The sequence below is a fragment of the Haliaeetus albicilla genome, chromosome 14 (genome assembly GCF_947461875.1).
Source record: "Haliaeetus albicilla chromosome 14, bHalAlb1.1, whole genome shotgun sequence".
NCBI classification, from domain to species: domain Eukaryota; kingdom Metazoa; phylum Chordata; class Aves; order Accipitriformes; family Accipitridae; genus Haliaeetus; species Haliaeetus albicilla.
This window is the reverse complement of record NC_091496.1, coordinates 15,733,221-15,753,173: the sequence shown is the minus strand read 5'-3', so window position 1 is coordinate 15,753,173 and position 19,953 is coordinate 15,733,221. Positions and strand designations below refer to the sequence as shown.

The 19,953-nt window shown below is 38.5% G+C and overlaps 1 protein-coding gene across 1 annotated transcript in view; it reads right to left on the bottom strand.

Annotated features, from left to right (window-relative positions):
* The window catches only part of PRKAR2B (protein kinase cAMP-dependent type II regulatory subunit beta), a 97,859-nt gene that overhangs the window by 9,872 nt on the left and 68,034 nt on the right, over positions 1-19,953 (bottom strand). Inside the window, exons 3-5 of the mRNA XM_069801842.1 lie at positions 13,293-13,345; positions 12,046-12,129; positions 467-573 (exon numbers count right to left, since the gene is read on the bottom strand). Of these exons, the coding sequence (XP_069657943.1) occupies positions 467-573; positions 12,046-12,129; positions 13,293-13,345 (244 nt within the window). The remainder of the gene's footprint in view (positions 1-466; positions 574-12,045; positions 12,130-13,292; positions 13,346-19,953) is intronic.

Sequence of the window (19,953 nt, the reverse complement as noted above, 5' to 3'; positions counted from 1 at the left end):
CCTTGTTGAACTTCATGAGTTTTTTTCACTTAGTTACCTGCTTAATCCAGTACAGATCTCCAAATGAAAAGTAATGACTTAGCTAATTGAGCTAATAATATTCATGGGAACAAGAAAGTCTACAGATAGGACTGAACTGCAGTAAGATTTCAAATATTGAGCTGTAGAACTTTTCCCATTGTGTTTTGTGTTAGATCTCTTTCCATGTAAAAAACAACAACAAACCAGCCTTTGGGATCTAGCAATACATAAAGAGGACAGGGACATACTTCATATGAAAAATCTGCCTGCTTTCATAAAACCGCTCTCTGCAGCTCAGACAGAGCTGTACTGGTTCACACATGTTATTTTTTCTTTCTCCCATGCAAACACATATAAGAGTTAAATACAAGTACGTAGAGAAATAGATTTTTCTCAATGGACTTTTGCATAATACTTTGTGCTATAAGAAAACACAGCAATTCACCTATCAATGACGTAGAAGTTGTCACCATCATCCCCTTGATCAATGACATGTTCCCCTCCTTCAACCAGCTTTTCAAACATCGCATCTAACACCTGAGACATCTGTTCCTATTTAAAAGAACACAGACAAAGACAAGAAATTATCATCTGCTTTTAAAATTTTACTCTTCAAATTAACTGTCCAGCCTCCCAATATGCAGATAAAAGATGTTCACGGACGGAAAATATTCATGCTACAGAAATGCATGGATCAATCAGAAAGACAGTTTTATTTAGTATTCAGTGTTAACTTTTTCCCCTTCCAGTGTTCAGCATCCAGCTTCCCTTCTCGTCCCTGCCAATGGTAACATAGATCTTGTCTGCTATATAAATTGCTCATGAGCATCCAAAGATAGCGTTTCACCCTTCACGACTGTGTAACATTATACAGTTAAAAAAAAAACCTGTATCCTTTATTGCAAACAATACACTTACCTGTTTGTGTCTTTAGAACTATTTTACAGAATTTAAAATTTCAAAATTACTGTAAAGTATTTTGAAAATCTAAATTATACAATGCCTGCACAATGCTGGGATAGATGTAACCGTAAAGGTCTGCAGTGCTTTGGTTTAGTAAGTAAATGCTGGACTCATTGGGAAGTAGGAATTTACACATGGCTATAAAACTGCTTTGTTAATTTGAATGGAATATGAATGTTTAGAGAGAAATGTTAACAGACTAACAAAATGTCAGCATCTGAATTATGTCTGTCTAATAACAAAAACAAATCACTAATTACATAATTTGTCTTGTTTGGTGTAAATCTGCTAAAACTTAACTATTCATATCTAAGAAAACCAAACACAGCTCATTGCAGACTAACAATATGAATCCTAAAAAGATAACCTAATAATTTAAATTTTATTTTCAGTTTATCCAGCAATATACCTAAAATTCTGACTACAAACACAAAATTATCCTCTACCTTTTGAAAATTTTAAGTATGTATCATACTAGAACAAGCAGGTTCTAGTGAAAACCATGGTAAAGAAAAGCCTGTAGATTTAGATCCCCACACATCTTACAATGATTCAGTTCACAGCATTTCCAGCCACTGAAAGATGGCATTTGCCTTTCCAAAGACAAGCCTAAGCCAGCCCTCTAGAGTCCTGCAGCCCATGGACAGAGATAACCACACTACATAGCTCAGATTCATTCTCTAGAGTTCCCTCTTTCTTTCCTCTGATGACAGAGACACCTATTATAACTCACAGTTAGACACTTAATTTTTAGACAGATAAAATTAGGTGGAATGAATTCCATCTTTATTCTGTAGAATTTCTTCACTAACTCAAAGCTTTTAAAAATATCAGCAGTACCGTGTTATCCAAGTCTTTTTAAAAAATGGAAGCTAAATACAATTTTACTTCACAGAGTTCATTGTGTGTGGGCACAAAGAACAACAGAATGGCAGCATCGATCCTCAGTGCAGCCGATCATGGTAAAATACAGCAAGACATCATGCAGCCTACCTAGGCCAGCAAGGAATTGTTCAACTACGTCTCTATTTAGTACCTGTTTTAGTATAGACAGGTATGTATTTGCAAAAAGAAGGATAATTTTACTATCAGTGAATGGGTTATAGTTTATTTCAGAGAAAGAGAAAAATGTGTGTGTGCCATTTTGAGAGACTGAAAAATAGGTACAGGAGTTGCTTTAAAAACTTTCATGCTTAAATTAATAGGCAATATTACTTCAGTCTTTTCAGTTTTCCCTCTGTAAACTAAAAGGAACTCCTACAGAATCTGCAAAATTGACCTAATGTCAGTTAGCTGTTTAAAGCATTTGAAGAAGCCCCATTCCCTTCCCCTTGCTTAACATCTGAATTGGCAAAGTGGCTATCTCCCCAACCAATAGCCCTTGGCTGCCTTTTGAAAACAAGAACAAGGAGAATGTTTAACATTTTATGGGAGGCTAAGGTGTATATGTTCTCCTCTAAATGCAAGTGATGCAAGAAAATTTATTATATGGGCCCTGACCCTTGGACATTAAAATACTCCCAAGACATCTTGGAAAAAAGATTAAACTAAAAAGGTGGTTATTTGCGGTACTGAAGGAATAATACATATAGTTATAATCTTTATTCAGTGTGCTTCATCTCAGATTTCAGGTTAGAACATTTTCAATCTCATAATTATGAATCAAGCTCATCAAAACACAAATTTTCTAACAGGTAAATCTGTGTCTTTTTTAGACAACATAGTAGAATTCACAAATAAAATTCCCTCTTAAAAATGTTTTAAACACTTGAAGGTATTTAATACATTTGAGAACTGTCTATTATTTGCTGAAATATTGCACATGTATTTTAACTTTCTAAATAAATGGCAACTAACTTAAAGACAACTGGTCCCTTTCCCAAGGCTTTCTACATAAAATTAACATAGAGCAGACTGCAATAGCCAACAGGCATGTGGTTTTTGCTTTTACAGTGAGAATTATAAAACTTGCTTGCCCAGCTTGCTCTATGTGAATTGTCTTGATTCTCTGCCACACTGAGGCTCAATTTACTGGCACCCTCCATAATTACTTTGAAAGCATAAAGATGGGTAATTTTAGAATTAAAAAGTAGACCTGTTATCATATACAGAATTAATTCTGGTATTTTGTAAAATGGTGCAGTCTGAAAGCTTTTCTTCCTTAAAGCAGTTCTAGCTTTAAAAAATAAATATAAAATGAAAACAGGAAGAGGTTTTTATATCAGTGTTTGTAAATCTGCTATGTGTAATGCTGTGGCAATCTGGTAATCAATATTCTAAAGAATGAGATTTTTAAAACATGATAAACTTTTTAACAGAAATAAAATTTATAAAGAATCTGAAGTATTAAACATGTATGTTGTGCAATCTTTGTGACTTCCACTAAAACTTCATTATCTTAATACATTTTTTTCAAATATAATAAAGGATCTATTTTTCTTAAGGATAATGCACTCTACGAGTATAAAGAACCAAACCTAAATTTAAATGATTTGAAATTTGATTGTTTACATAAAGTTTATTTACATACTCTGACTAATACACGCAATGGATTTTTTTTTTCATTCTAAGCTGTGAAGCATGTAAGTGCTTCAAAAAAGGAATATTTTTGAGAAAATTATGGAACCTTGCTTTGTTGCCATGAAAGCACACTTTGATCACCATCCATTGTGATAGGGAAAATATTTTAACTTCCTTAAAAGCGAGGAGGCTGAATGAGAAATCAGATTTTCTGAAAGACACATTCACAATACAAACCAAATTCACCTATCAAGATTTTCTTTCTAGAAAGATATTTTCTTTTTTTGAAGTGTAGTTACTGCCTTTCTCTCAAAAAGTCTTTCTAACAATTGGACTTTAATGACAAGAGCATGATTTCACAAAATAATTTACTAGACAAGTGAATAAACATGCCATAATTACAGCCATCATTACTGTCTCAATCACCCTTGCTTTCAAGTGTGGATTTAACTGCTGGGAAGCAGGAGTGCAAAGGACCATTAGCTCCCTTATCAGCATCAGCCACCATGAGATATCCTCTCATATCACCTGAAGTGGAGAAGTGGTTTTCTTCCCTCTCTTACTTAGACCAAGATGGTACCTACCCTGGTTTTATACAAACTTAAATGAACTGTGCGAGTAAAGGCCTTTTGCATTTTTAGATCAGTCAGAATCAGAGACTACAACCATGAAGTACAAACTCAACAGGACCAGGGGATGGACTCAAGCACTGACATGGTGTAGTCTGGGCTGGTTTGCTCTTGGCACAATTGTCAGCACAGCTGGTACTATTTTGGCTTGTGCCAACTATCACTCCCCTCCTGACAGACCCCGGTCATAGCTTGGAGGGGTGCTTGAGCCAGGGCTTCTTCCCAGTATAAGTAAAACCAGCCTGGTTAGTTGCTTGGTTTGGTGGGGCTAGGAAGAAAGGATGGTGCAAGGGAGTTTAGCTGTATGTATATATGTCATACTGCACTGCATGGCCTCAGGGACAGAGAACGTCCTCTCATCTAGCTTGTGGTTACCAATTACAGAACTGAAGAAAGGTGAAAAAAATGGAAAATTTTAAGAGTAAAAATCTACTGCAGTCAGTCAAACTCTGCCTTTGGGCATCCTTCTTAGTTTCCTGACAAACAAAATCTGTATTTCTAGTCAATCAATTAGATTTTTCCCTGTAATTAGAGCCTTCAAAATACTGAACTAAGGAAACATTTAATATGAAGGGCATGTGACGATAACTGATAACTAGTAAAAAACCAGTTAGCATGTATTCTTAGCTCTTTAGTCCTAAACCATGTAAATTAACACTACAACCCCTCTGGGCAATCTGTTCCAGCAGTTGACCACCCTCCTCACAGTAAAAAAGGCTTTTCTTAAACAGATTTTTTTGTATTTCAGTTTGTGCGCATTGTGTCTTATCCTGTCATGGCACCACTTGAGAGCAAATCTGGTCAACAGACTGGTGCTCCACCTGATGTAGAAAGTCACTCTTGTCTCTTCAGTGGACTCTAGAAAGATGCCGTCAAGCTACTGTTTGTCCTGCCTGATGCTCTGCGGTCCCTCTCAGGTCCTTCTGCAGTTCCTTCAGCTGGCACCTCAGCACTCTAACCACAGCACATCTCCCATAGGTGAAGACACCATTGCTCCCCAGCCTTCAGGAGAGACACCTGCCACTCCCAGCAGCCTGAGACCTCAGGGTTACATCCTACCTATGGATCTGGGTTGAAACCTCTAGATGTGCCATGGTTGGCTGGTGCAGCTGGTGCTAGGGAGCACTCCCTGCAGCCCATCATCACTGTCATTGCACCAACTCTAGCAGTCCTACACTATCTTGCACACTGTTTCCAGTTCCCCTTCAAACTCCCATCTGCACAACCTACCTCAACTGCAAAGTCTCTTCTAGTTTGTCCTCTTTGCTGTGCTTTGCAAGCTCTCTCTCCTCCACGGCAGCAACATAGATGCTCTTCATCAACACTTCACTAGAAGCCTGATGCTCTCTGACAGTGTTCATGTGCTAAGTATTCTAAACACTACACACCCGTGGCAAAAAGTAGTTGCCCTCTCTTCCCCTTTATCCCATAGCGGCCACATAAACCTCAAGCATTGAAGCAGAACTTTAATGTCAAAAAATACCTCTGGTAGTTATCATGGTGCCTATGAACAGCATAGCACGTAAGCAGAGATTTTATGAATCATTCTGTTAGAGTTAAGAAATATTTTACTGTGCATAAAGTGAAACTCAGATACCAGGTACCCTTATGAGTCTAGGTCTGTGGTGATACCCATGCATAAGTAAGACATGCATAAGCCTGATGTATTGCCATTTCATATCTGAAATGTACAAAGCCATGTGCATGTTTATAATCAGTTACAAACAAAAGACATGACACAAGATGCAGAACAAAGCCCCAGACAGTAATGATAACTGGTTTACCAAGGACATCCCCTTGGAACAGTGTCCGATTCCATCCTTCTTGTCAGGTCAAGTGAAAAACTGCAAGTAATTACTCATACCTCTCCAAACACAAACTTTGTATCACACAAAGTACTGTCCTCCAGACGTATGTTGCATTATTCAAAAATAGTGTGTTAGCCTCAATTTCTTTCAAGTCAACAAAACAAACATGGCAATTACATCTCAAGACAATTTCTTGAAAAAACAATAATCAGTTAGATAAAGGACACTGAGTATAATTAAAACTGCATTATATTTAGTATACATTTCACACAGATTAAAAATCCAGTCACTCGTATGTCCTTGCGAGACAGATTTTGATCCATTCAGGAGAGCTGGCAGACCATGACATGTCCTTCCCAAATGCCAATGGCTCTTTTAACTGCCAGACCACCAAGTGATTTGCTACTGCTGTGCCAGGTACATGTCTTCCTAATATCAGTTTACAGATTTACTGTGAGCCATTTTGCAAAGGAAAAAGAACCAAATTCTCCATACTAAACTCAAACATTCTTAAACACTGGGGCTTCTGAGAAGCATCAATGTTTGAATTGCTGATACAAATGTTTGTTGTCTGATAAAGTGCTAACCATTCTGAATCAATGAAGGCACTGTATATAAAATGGAAAGTAGGACACAATCATCACTGAAAGTCATGACAATGACAAATGTAAAAAGTAACTTCTGAAAAATATCATTTCCCGCTATTTAAGAAAAGGTATTCAGGATATAGAAGGCACAGCTACATTTGTACAATTAAAATTACGTGGCTTTTGACAGCAAACCAAGACAATCTTAATCTGGCATTTGACAGGAGCTGGTAAAATCCAACAACTGTTAAGCTGCATCCAGTAAATCCCAAAAGTACTGAATGATACATTTGGATTATATATGTTTTGGGAATTTCCCCAAAAGAAGGATGAGTGTGCTGCTGGAGTGCTCCCTATTGGACAGGAAATCTGAATTAATTTCCCTTATAGATCCAAGATATCCTGCATAACCTAAGCAGGCATCAGATTGCCTTGCACTTCAACACAATAGTAGTTACAAGACTTGCCTATTTTATATGACTTGTAAAAATTATAATGTTCTGAGACACAGCCATAAGACTATCATATGAACAAAGTGAATCCGCAGTTCTTCCATTGCCCCAAATCAAGTTCACAAACCACTTTATTCTTTACTGCTACAACCATTTCGCTAAGATGAGCCCAAGTTAAAATAGCAACCTGTTGGCCAACTTATCCTCGCTATGAGCAATATTAAATATCAACAAATTAATGCTCAGCATGATATTAAGAGGGTAATGAAGCAGACAGAATACCAGATTAGGAAGAAGAAAAAAAAATAAAGATAGACATAGAAAAAGGCAACAAAACATAGGCAGGGAAACTATGGGAATAAAAGGAGTTCTTAATCAACAAGTCATGACCTTGGAGAGGAAGGGAAATTACAGAATTCATGTCTCGAGCTCTCTGCATTTGTTTTTCAGAACAAAACCATGTATATATACTCCCCTGGAACTCTGATATAAATGTCAGCAGTACTATTGATCCAATTCATAATGTTTAGATCCCTTGTATAATATGCACTTGTAAACTAATCAAAAGACACATTTTTTACTATTAAAGAATCTAATTTATATTTTTATGTATAATCAGTATTTCTGAGTATTAATATTTTCCTTGAGAATTTACCTTAACCTTCCTCCATCTAGTTACATGTTAAGTTAGTATTCTGCCTCTCAAATATCATGCGCATGCCTGTCAGTTAGGCTCAGTAACACTTTTTATATTTTGTAACTAGTCCCTCTGAGCAAGTTAGCTGACTTTTTAGCAATTTGCTAAAAAATAGCAGAAAAAATTCAGACTTGCAAAGAGTTTCCAAAATTCTTAAGCTGAAGGCACCTCACATTGGGCAGTTCTTTTGCAGAACATCTTCACTAACTGATTATAGGCAAGGTAGAGAGAATCACTGTTTGCTAGATCTGATGTAAGCATTAATTTTGCCTTAGGAAAAAAGGGAGGATTAAGTGCAGTACTATTTGTTTGGGAACCCATTAGTTTGCAAAGAGTTTTGTGCCATCTAGGAGGGCAGAGTATTAACATGTTCAGGCATTCTGGGTTCTTTCATATATATATATATATGTATATATATTCCCGTTAATTCACCAAAAGTTTTAAGAACGTAAAAGCATTATGAGACTCTTCTGTTAGTAGCACTTTTCAAGGAATGCTTTGGCACTAAGTATGAGAGTCCACTATTCATAAAACAGTTGCATTATGCTTTCTTTAATCTTCTTTCAAGTTAATAAATTCTAATTGATTAATCAATATTTGTGCTCTCTTATAATAATTCCCCAGGTACCTGAGTGGCAATATGCCCAGAAATTGCTCTTGCATATTTGTGAAGAATATGTATAATTTATTACCTTTTAGAAAAGGGTCAAGACTTATTTGAAATATTCTCTAGAAGCATTAGCAGGGCAAAGCTCTCCAAAATAAAATTTCCCTGAAACAGAATAGATGATCTAACAATGCTTCTGGATTTTTGTGAAATAAAGCATTCAAACTTCAAGTGCAAGGGTGCAGCACACCTTTGATGGTATCAGTCCCCTGCGCCACCCCTGCTACTCTGATAAAAGGTTCAACAGGTTTTTCTAACTGCTGGCCTATGGGGCATATCTAGCCCAGAACAGACAAACCAAATAGCCTGTTAATCAGCTTCAGTAAAGTTTCCTCTCAAAAGACAAACCCAAAAGAACAACTTCTCTGAATTGCATTGTAAAAAGGATAGAAGGCTGTGTTGGCCACTAGATAAGCTGCTGCTGCTATTCCTCCCAGCGATAAAAGAGTTGCTAGGCTGAATAAAGTCCAGGGATAGCGACTTGGGGCTTATCCCCAGTAATGGCCCAAAGTCATCATCTTGTTTTCTCCTTCCTGGCTTATACAAAGTGAAAGTGGAGGAGAAAGAAGGCATGCAGCTTCTGATTCCACTGCCAGTAACCTCCAGCATCTGGAGCACGAAGGAGAAGGTGTGGTAACGTGCTTTGTGCATGCATGTAGCACAAGCAGCCCGACACACTATGGCAATCCTGGGAGAACAAAAGAAATACTAGGTTTCTGAGCAATGGTGTGGCAGGCAATCAAGAAGAACAATAAATAATACTGTGGTCTAATAGGAAGAGGTTTTCTGGGAAGAATAACAGGAAGAGGTGCTTTAGGAGAGGAATGGGTTAATCTAACATAGGTTAGATTAATAGTGTGGGGAGAGGGAAACAAACATCTGAATGCACCTTGCTCTCTTTTAATTCACTCATCCACACAGTTCTGCTCCTGGAATTTCTCTTGATTCTTTCCTGATATGATCCTCTAAAAAGCAGCCACAGAGCTCTGCAAAAACCTCTTCCCCTCATCTTGTTGCACATGCATGTTTCAATCCATATTCTTCTCTTCTAGTAATTTTTTCAATACTGTTACACACTAGCTAAAACTGATATTGAGTGACAGCAACCAGATAGGACGTGATTAAGCCCCCAGAAAGGTAAAAAAAATGCTAAAATATTGATTTTTTTAAAGTGCTTTTTATTTAAGGGAGTTATCTCAGGAGTGCCTTGCTCAACTGACATTAACTGACCAGTCACATCCTCAGCAATCCACGAAGTTAAAGAAAGTCTGAAGATAATTCAAGTAACTTCACAGACTTTACGGAATTTATAAGAGTTGGCCTTTAAAACACAGAGTGCTGCTTAGGGAATTTTATACCAGTGCTAGTGTTCCTTTATAACATGCTGTATTTTCCATCAGAGCCAATATGCAAAATATTGATATTTATAAATACTTCTCCAGAAGCTTACCTATCTGATATTCAAACACTGCTATCAGGTAAATGCAGGCTCAAGACAGTGTTGTGTGTGTTTAGAAAGTCCTAAGTTGTCCCAAAGTTTGAAGGTTATCTTTTTCTCCTCTCTCTCATTTTTTCTTACATTCAAATGGTTCTGCTGTTTTTCTTTTATGTGAAAGCTCTTGTCTGTTCAGATGGACTCTTTAATTAAAATGCTGAGCAGTACTGTAAGTCACTCCTAGCTACTGCAACTTCTCCTTCTGCTTTAATGATACCCTTATCTTATCCTTCCATTCAAATTAAAACACAGGGTGTTAGGGTGGGATAAAGTTTTAGGAAAATGTGAACTGCATTTAGCATCATGTACTGCATGCAATTCTGATGGTGCCTTAGGGCTTGTTATGGTATGTTTCAGAGTGGTGCCCTATCTAGGAATGGTGTTTGATACCTGGCTAAAAGGCCATCAGGGAAAAGCCATTAAGTGCTTTACATGGTCTCTTCCCCTCTGATTCACTGACCTCTGAAACAATGTTTTTCATACACAGAACTATAGCAGAAAGAGGCTGAAGTTCAATGTAAGAAAAGAAAAAACAGTAGGAGTGAGAGATGCTATCAATACACAGCTTGACTTTCGTTCCAGAGACTTTAGCTTTAACAGCTGAAGATATTACCTCTCTCCAAGATGAAGGGGTTTTTTTTGCTAATAGACCAGAGAGCAATCTGCAGCAGATGGCACCACATGCTCTTGTGCTGTGTGGTGGAGAGGCAGAGGTGATGAGGAGAGCTGGAATAGGAACATTTAAATTACTGCAACTACAGTGGCACAGCTCTTGAGTCACTGCCTAGCAGCAGAACAAGAAGGAGGAGTGGGAGAAGTACCCTGGGGACTACAGATCTTGGCTCCACAGAAGGAGCAAGCCAGACTGAAGAAGGCTACGTTTTAATGCCCTTGCTATCCTCAGAGCTCAGTAGCTTTCCAATGCCTTTTATGAGTAAAGTTATTATAATGAAAAACTCCTTTACAAAAATTATTTTATTCAACTTTCCAGAATGCTGTCTGTGAAGGATTTAAAGGAGAAAGAATTGTTCTTAATCCACTGGACAATTTGAGCAAAGGGGTGTAAATAAGACTTGGAGATCCCAGGAGGAGTTTGGAAATCTGTGTCAGGAACCCTAGTGTCCCAAGAATGCACACATATTAGCACCTACGTTGAGACTTTTGATGCCCTCCTATAGCTCTGACTCTAGGGTTCTGCAAAGCTGGGGGTCTGCGGCTCACTGCTCCTCAGGGCCTCTCTGGGAACAGACACCCAGGGTCAGGGCTCAGCCTTTGTGCAGACAAAAGCAGGAGCTGGAAACCCACAGCACGAATTAACCTGCATTCTCTGTAACAGCACCTGACTTTCAAACAGAGCTGCAGGCTGGTGTTTCCATTAGCTCCCTCTTGAATCAAATTTAAAACTTTTTGTTCTCATGCTTAAAAATCTACATAATTATCTCCCTTTCTTTCATGCTCCCTCCCCTGACAGCACTGAATCAATTCTCTTGAGAAAGCAATTGGTGTGCTGTGCGTCATCCCAACCTCAGTATGCATGTTTTGATTGATACACTCGCCTTTTCCCTTAAAAAACTTGGTGCTTTTTTGTAGCATCACCTTCATCTGATCCAGATCATTCATTCAATGGATTTAAGCTTTCTTAAAAGCCCATACTTGTTTTTATAGGCAGTAGAAGGAAATTACCTGCATAGAAGATGATCTGTAGCATTTTTACGGTATCCGTATTAAGTGAAATAATAATGTAAACACCTCGCTATTGCCTTTCTCTTTCTCTCTGTTTTATAACTTGCTTGTTCAATTACATCTATAGCTAAACTGTAGGCTTTGGGGGTAATTTTAGGTTTTGATGGAGCAGTCAGCACACTTCTGGGTGATAAAAAATAACTGGCAGAAACAACTTAAATGTTCCAGTTAACTGATGAGTTTATATATATCAATGTACAGCAAGAAGATTTAAAATAAGAAAATACAGTACTTTAAAATCATATTAATGTACTTCAAGACTGTCATTCATGGTGGTGAACAAAAGGCTCTATATATATAACATATCAGTTATAAAAATGGCATTTCTGGAGTTTATAAAACCGTCAAGAAAGCATACATGAAAGCTTACAAAAGTCAAATCTGTAAACTTCTGTTCAAAAGTTCAAGAGAATTAATTCTTAGCAGCACTGCTAAATGTTGTTCATTACAATGAGTCTCTTACCGGATCTAGGTTCTTAAAAAGAAGAATGTCCTTGCATGCCTCCTGCAGTCTGTTTCTTTGATCATCTGTTTTAGGGTGAATAATCTGAGGGATATAATAGAAAAAACTTTAAAGTGGTTATCATATAGCAGCACTAGCTGAAGGACTGAGCTAATTCAGCTAAGCATTTTACACAATATTTTGGCCATGCTTCATAACACTTTCATTTCAAAATCTTTAGGATTTGAATAAACGCTCAATGATAACATTATATCACCATAGCATTAGCAAATGAAGCACTGCTCTATTTAAGCTAACATGATCTTCACATTTGTAGAATCCAGTTAACTTCTGCAAGCCATTCTGGATACCTTTATCTCAACTATTGCTGCATAAGCATTACTATACTACTCTCTATCCATGTTTGGAGCGTGCATGTTTTATAAAAAGCACCACTGTTACATTGAGCCATTTACCATGACTACTTCCCAAAGAACATTTTGTGAAATAGTATCTGCGTTAAATTTATATCAGAAATTTCACAGAGTAAACAACAGACTTGACACTATCCCGGTGAGCCAGAGATATACTAAATTACTGATCTCTGGTTAATGTGAGTATCAGTCAAGTTGTTCATTCAACTCATATGCTTAAAAAGGTATTCGAGGTTTTAAAGCTGTGATACTATAAGATAACCTTTTTGACAGTTTTACAAGCCAAAAATTAGGTAGAATGCAAACATTTAAGCTTGTTTTAAAAGTCATACTTACACTATTTCATACTAAAAGCTAAGTAAATGCCTTTAAAAGGGTGACATAAGTAAAAGAAATAAATACAGTTCATTAGCTATTGCATTGTACATCTGAAAATTTTTGCGATTTTAAAATTTACCTTTTTCTGCCTTGTGAAAAACTTGAGGAAACTACTGCAAGATTATGAGGACACCAAGTAAGTACTTTTAGGAGCAGGTACTCTCCGGGCAAATATAATTGCACAAAAACGTTTCCTTAACAGACCAAGTATCAAAGGTGTGGTAATTTAGAGTAATACTCATATCAGGTCCTACATGGGTGACTATTACAGAGAATTTTTAAATGTTCCTTTAACATGAAAACCCCACAGATTATTAAAGTATATTATAATAAGGATACTTTTGGAAAGGAATGGTAATGCTGGTTACATAACTTATATAATCAGTCCTATTTTCTTCCTAAATTTAATGCCTGAGAACTGAAAAAAAAAAGTATTTGACTCAAAGCATTAAATACCCTAGATTCTGTGTCGTCCTCTTCCTCATCAGGATTGTAAGCTTCTGCACACACTGAAATAAAAAAAAAGTATAATCTTAATTCAAAGTACAATAATGTTTCACAAGATTTAAGAACAGAAAATGCATTGTGTGGCACAGTAATAATACGCAGTAACGTCACACACTCAACAGAGAATCACAGAAGTTACCACTGATAGGGTCCACAGCAAGTCATCTCCAAACTGCCAGTGAAATAAAGCTACACTTGTATCATTTTTGGACATACTTTCTGTGTTTTAAAAGACTTCTAATATACTTACAAATTTCTCACATAACCTGTTCTAAGTGATCTTATCTTAATATCAGCATTTTTTTTCCTATGTCTAAACTAATTCTTTGTTAGAATTTAAGCTATCCATACTGGATGCCAAGAGCACATCATTCCTTTCATCTGTATAAGTTCAAGGTGGTTTGGGGTTTTTAGGGGGGTTTGTTTGTTTCTTTTTTGTTTTGGTTTGGGGTGGGGTTTTTTTTAATATTTTTATTATTTTTATTCAGACTTGAAAACTTTTCGCTCCTACCTATGTTTTACTTTTTAGGATAAATAATACTGGTTCTTCAATTTTTTCCTTACAAGTCATATTTTTCAGCTCTCTAACTATCCTTATTGCTATTCGCTGAACTCTCTCCAATTACCCCTATCTTTATTGAAATGTGATGCTCAGAACTGGTACACACACGGCAGTGAAACAGCAGTAGCTGCTTGCGGTTACCTTATCCAACCATTCTTGCAGCTATATCCCATGCAACTTACATTGAGACACTGCTTGATGTTCCCTAGCTTGTTTATAGGGGAGTCCTGTAAGACAGCTTGTATTGGGTTTGCATGGCAAGATTTTGGTAGTGGGGGGGGCTGCAGGGGTGGCTTCTGTGAGAAGCTGCTAGAAGCTTCCCCCATGTCTGACAGAGCCAATGCCAGCCGGCTCCAAGACGGACCTGCCGCTGGCCAAGGCCAAGCCAGTCGGTGATGGTGGTAGCATCTCTGGGAGAAAATATTTAAGAATGGAAAGCTGCAGCAGAGAGGGGAGTGGGATGTGAGAGAAACAGACCTACAGACCCCCAGGTCAGTGCAGAAGGAGGGGAGGAGATGCTCCAGGCGCCGGAGCAGAGATTCCCCTGCAGCCCGTGGGGAAGACCATGGTGAGGCAGGCTGTCCCCCTGCAGCCCAGGGAGGTCCACAGGGGAGCAGATCTCCACCTGCAGCCCGGGGAGGACCCCACGCTGAAGTAGGCAGATGCCCAAAGGAGGCTGTGACCCCGTGGGAAGCCCGCACTGGAGCAGGCTGCTGGCAGGACCTGTGGCCCCGTGGAGAGAGGAGCCCACGCTGGAGCAGGTTTTCTGTCAGGACTTGTGACTCTTTGGGGGACCCACGCTGGAGCAGTCTGTGCCTGAAGGACTGCAGCCCGTGGAGGGGACCCATGCTGGAGCAGTCCATGAAGAACTGCAGCCCGTGAGAAGGACTCACAGAGAGGTTCATGGAGGACTGTCTCCCTTGGGAGGGACCACACACTGGAGCAGGGGAAGAGTGAGGAGTCCTCCTCCTGAGGAGGAAGGAGCGGCAGAGACAACGTGTGATGAACTGATCCCAAACCCCATTCCCCATCCCCCTGCGCCGCTGCTGGTGGGCAGCAGGTAGAGAAATCGGGAGTGGAGTTGAGCCTGGGAAGAAGGGAGGAGTTGGGGGGAAGATGGCTTAGGATTTGTTTTATTTCTCATTACCCTACTCTGATTTGATTAGTAATAAATGAAACTAATTTCCCGGAGTTGATTCTGTTTTGCCTGTGATGGTAATTGGTGAGTGATCTCTCCCTGTTCTTATCTTGACCCGCAATTTGTATTTTCTCTCCCCTGTGCAGCTGAGGAGGGGAGTGATAGAGCGGCTTTGGTGGGCACCTGGCATCCAGTCAGAGTCAAACCACCACACAGCATTCAAAAGTTTCTTAAAGTGAAAATGTAGGACATATGCTCCTTTTCTTTCATCCACAAGTTTTAATCTCTCATTATAGGGTATTAGATAGTTCCAACAAACCCATGCCGATTACTGTTTGTTGCTTTCCTCCAGGTACTTACAAAATGTTTGAATGTTTGTCTGTAATTTCTGTAGGAACAAAAATGATCTGGAAATCGGTGATAGGCCTCATCCCTCCATAGCTCCCCCACTGTTTTAAGGATCAGCTTTTCTATTTTTCTGTTTTTTTCACACACTCTCAGTTTTCTTCTTCAGATTCTCAATTGTAATTGCGAATTCTCAATGGTAATTGCTAACAGGGCTGAGACTGATTTAGCCAATTTCCAAGTATAGCGTGTCTCAGGCAAAGGTAACCTGGGAACACCTAATACATTAAGGACTCTCTGAGTATTATTCTAGGCTGTCTTCCATATGGTCTTAATACCGCTAGTGAAGACTGATGTGCTTCTATGTCCTGGTTTCAGCTGGGATAGAGTTAATTGTCTTCCTAGCAGCTGGTATAGTGTCATGTTTTGGATTCAGTATGAGAAGAATGTTGATAACACACTGATGTTTTCAGTTGTTGCTAAGTAATGTTTAGACTAAGTCAAGGATTTTTCAGCTTCTCATGCCCAGCCAGCAAGAAGGCTGGAGGGGCACAAGAATTTGGAAGGGACACAGCCAGGACAGCCGACCCAAACTGGCCAAAGGGGCATTCCATACCATGTGACATCATGCCCAGTATATAAACTGGGCTGAGTTGGCCTCGGGGGGGGGGATCGCTGCTCAGGAACTAACTGGGCATCGGTCAGCAAGTAGTGAGCAATTGCATTGTGCACCACTTCTTTTGTATATTCCAATTCTTTTATTATTATTATTTTCTTCCTTTTCTGTCCTGTTAAACTGTCTTTATCTAGACCCATGAGGTTTGGGGTTTATTTTTCGATTCTCTCCCCCATCCCACTGGGGGGGGGGGGGGTGAGTGAGTGAGCGGGTGCATAGTACTTGGTCGCTGGCTGTGGTTAAACCACGACATTCTGTTGAGCAGTAGAGCAACACTTTCCTGGAACATGCTCTTACCAGAAATATACCCCCCGAACAATTTCTGTTACTCCTCATGTTCTTTCTTGTACACAGCCTTTTCTTGTTCACATTTTTTGGTCTTGGCTTCTTTGATTTTTTTTTTCCTTTATATCTTTTGCTATTCTTTTGCACTTGTTCTGAATAATCCAAACTAGTTTTAATTTTCTACATGTGTTTGATATAAATGAGATATTTATATTTTAGACAGATTTATTTTACTATGCTTTTTGTCCTTCTCTTGCACTGTCTCAGTTTGCATTTTTTCTCTTTATATTTCTTCTTTGGTGAAAAACAAATTCCTTTAACTTCTCTTCTGCAGACTCCTTTCCAAAGAGATAATGCCCACAGTTCTCTCATATCCCCTTGAAACCTGCTCTGATTCTTTTACTCAGCCTCTTTCCCTTCCTGAAATGTGAGCTCTGTCATCCCAGGGTAATTCTCACTCAAGCTGCCTTTTCTCTCCCTATTCTTGAACAGTTTCTCCCTTAGAGTTAGTATCAAACAGAATAGCTTCCCCTTGAACTGCTTTTCCCACTGTCTCAAAATTTGGTTGTAAGTGCATTGCAAAACATGTTGGGCAGTTGGTATTCTCCTTTATTGGTTTCCAACAGATAACTGATTAATTAAAATCTCCCATCATCACCATCACCTGTACTCTGCCAATAAAAGTGGCCACCTACCTGATCTGTTTGGTGGTCTGTGCAATGCCTGCATAACAACGGAGCCCATGAGATTTTCCCGTTTTAGTATTACTCATAGAGCATCAGTATGCCCAACTCCCTCTACAGCTGGGTCACAGCACAAGTGTCTGAACCCAATATACAACAGCAACAGCCTCTTCCTCCTCCATGTCCTCCCAGTGTGTCTTTGCTATACTAGTTCAGTCACACTGTTGCTCATGGATTAAGATTTCAGGTCCTCTTGTTTATTCCCCATATTTCCTATATTATTATACAAACAACTTCTAAAAGTAGTGACCAGGTTGACCTATTAAGCTCCTCATTAGCCCATCCAGTTAAGACAATTTCATGGCAAAGCATATCATTGCATATATTATGCGGAGTCCCAAAGGAACTCTTGGTCCTCACCATATCGGGCACCGAGCAAACACTAAAATGTCAACTTTACAAAACTTGGCATCTTTAAAAACTTGATACAAGTCCCTCTGGAACCTACTGAAAGATTCCTACCAAGTTTACTAGGAACTGGATTTGGTCCCAAATAATTATGAATGCCCACAAAAGGAAGTCTGCAATTGGTTGAACTATAATATTTTACCTCTATATAAACAAAATGTTCCTACCGACTGTTTTATGGTACTATAGTTATTTCAATCTTGTCTGAAATAAACTTTAGGGGATTTTATTTAAGTAGCAACAATAATAACATGCCAAGTAAGCACCACAACCCATCATTAATGTAAATCACCACTTTTTTTCAGCTGGTATCAGCCTCTGTGCCCTAGTGCATGCCTGATTACATGGGAGTCAACAAATCTGTATTACAGTATAGTGTGCTGCTGGGTGTATGAATAGTCTGTCTCAACCTGAGGTACAGTTACATCTTGTCCTCACCTCCAGTAAAACCTCTACATGAAAAAAATTATACAAAACATAAATTTCATTTAATAGCTTTGATGTTGTTACCCCAGAATTGACAGGTATCAGAGAGCCTGGCTCAACATTTAACAGTCCTCCAGACCACACAAAAGAAACTGAATTTAGCCTCATCTGTGCCCATCCTGAATCATCTTCTCAGTCCTTTTCACAAAGCCTGAAGCAGGATCAGTCCAGAAAGAGAGTATGTTCCTGAGGTCTTCTGTGTCATCTAGTGTCTCTGCTCTAACTTCACTATTCTCCACTAGAAGCTCATTTCAGTCAGTCTCATGAACTATTATCAGCAGGTGCCTTCATTAAATATTTCTTCTTTATCACTGATTACAGACAATATATTTAAGAACTGCAGTTTCTCCTGACTAGTGCCCATCTGCCCAAATTTTAAAATTATTTCTTCTTGTCATCTGTGATGAGAAACTTACTCTTCTGGTTACAATTCTGTACTTATTTTGCCTTGGCTTATCTTTTTGCCATAATCAAGGATGCATCTTTCATTTGGGTTGCAACTTAAAGATTATACCAATGCTGTGGCTCCGCGCTTTTAAATATGGAATTTCCTTTCCTTCACTGCTTACTTCAGTAGCCTGTCTTACAGACTTTATAGTCTAGTAATACATTAATTTCTAAGTGCACACCACTAGATGTCTCACAGAAAAACTTGATACATTTTACATCTGTTCTTGCAATATAGTCTTTGACATTGCTATGGTCCACTAAATTTCATGACATGAACATTGGGGTTTGGCACATCAGAATCCCAATGACATAAAACATCTAAAACTAAATGAGATGCCTCTTATGTAGACATACCCATCTGCAGAAGTCATCAGGATTCCACTTACAGTCAATGGAGAGAAACATTTATGAAGTGATTCACCTGACCTGTATTACATGTCCAGATTAAGAGGAGATCAATTAAAAATGTGACTAATTGGCTGAGATAAATCCTATCCCTCTTGAGACGAATCCTATTAGTTATAACAAGCTGCAAGACTGGTTCCCTCACTTCTCCATTTAGTCCATATTTCTTGGAAAACAAAGAAATACATCATCTGATGATGATTACAGGTTGTTCATGCAATACCACACCTTCTTTATTCATTTCATATATTCCAGGGAGACAGTCTGTGGTCCCCATCTCCTTTGTCTAAGGCTTGACTGGCACCACAGACGATTATTCTGAACCATTCCACTGCTGGTGGCTGCAATACTCATAGTGTTCAGTATTTTATTTTTCTACCTCTCCAGCTCATTCCACACTCCCGATGGTACACAGTACATGGTGACTTTATCATGCTCAAATGCCCTGCCACATTTTGCTATGTGTCACTGCTGAATGCAATACTCACATCATTGCTCAAAAAGCAGTCCTAATACTGTCCTCAGGGATCTATTTCATCCCATGCATAATTATGGCATTAAAAAATAGTGATACAAACACTGTACGTATTCCTCCATAAGCTCAACTAAGTGCAACTATTTTTATTCAGTTTTTCCAACTGAGGGTTATGTTTCACATATAATTCCCCAAGATGGACACGAACACAAACAAGCCCAAATACATCAACACAAAGTATTTGTAGGAAAAATCTGAATTGCTAAAAGGCAGTGCATTATTAAAAAACACTGAAAACTGCACACAACTCTAGATGGATTGCTTTGTCAGCAAGAACAGGCAAGCTTTTATAATTTCTAACTCATTGCTCCAAGTAAAGTCAATTTTCTGGTTTTCAGCTAGTAAATATGTTTTATATTCAAAACTAGAAATACAGTCGCTCCAGATATGAATTAATTCTAAAATGAAAATTATCAGACAGTTAGTACTTGTAAGATGACAAAAAAATGTTAGTCATGCTCTATCTATTCCCTTGATGTATCAGGAAATAAGAAGCTATCAATCACGAAATGAATAAAAATTCATATATAATCATAAAATAATGTATTCTACTCAAAACATGGCAGGAAAAACAGTA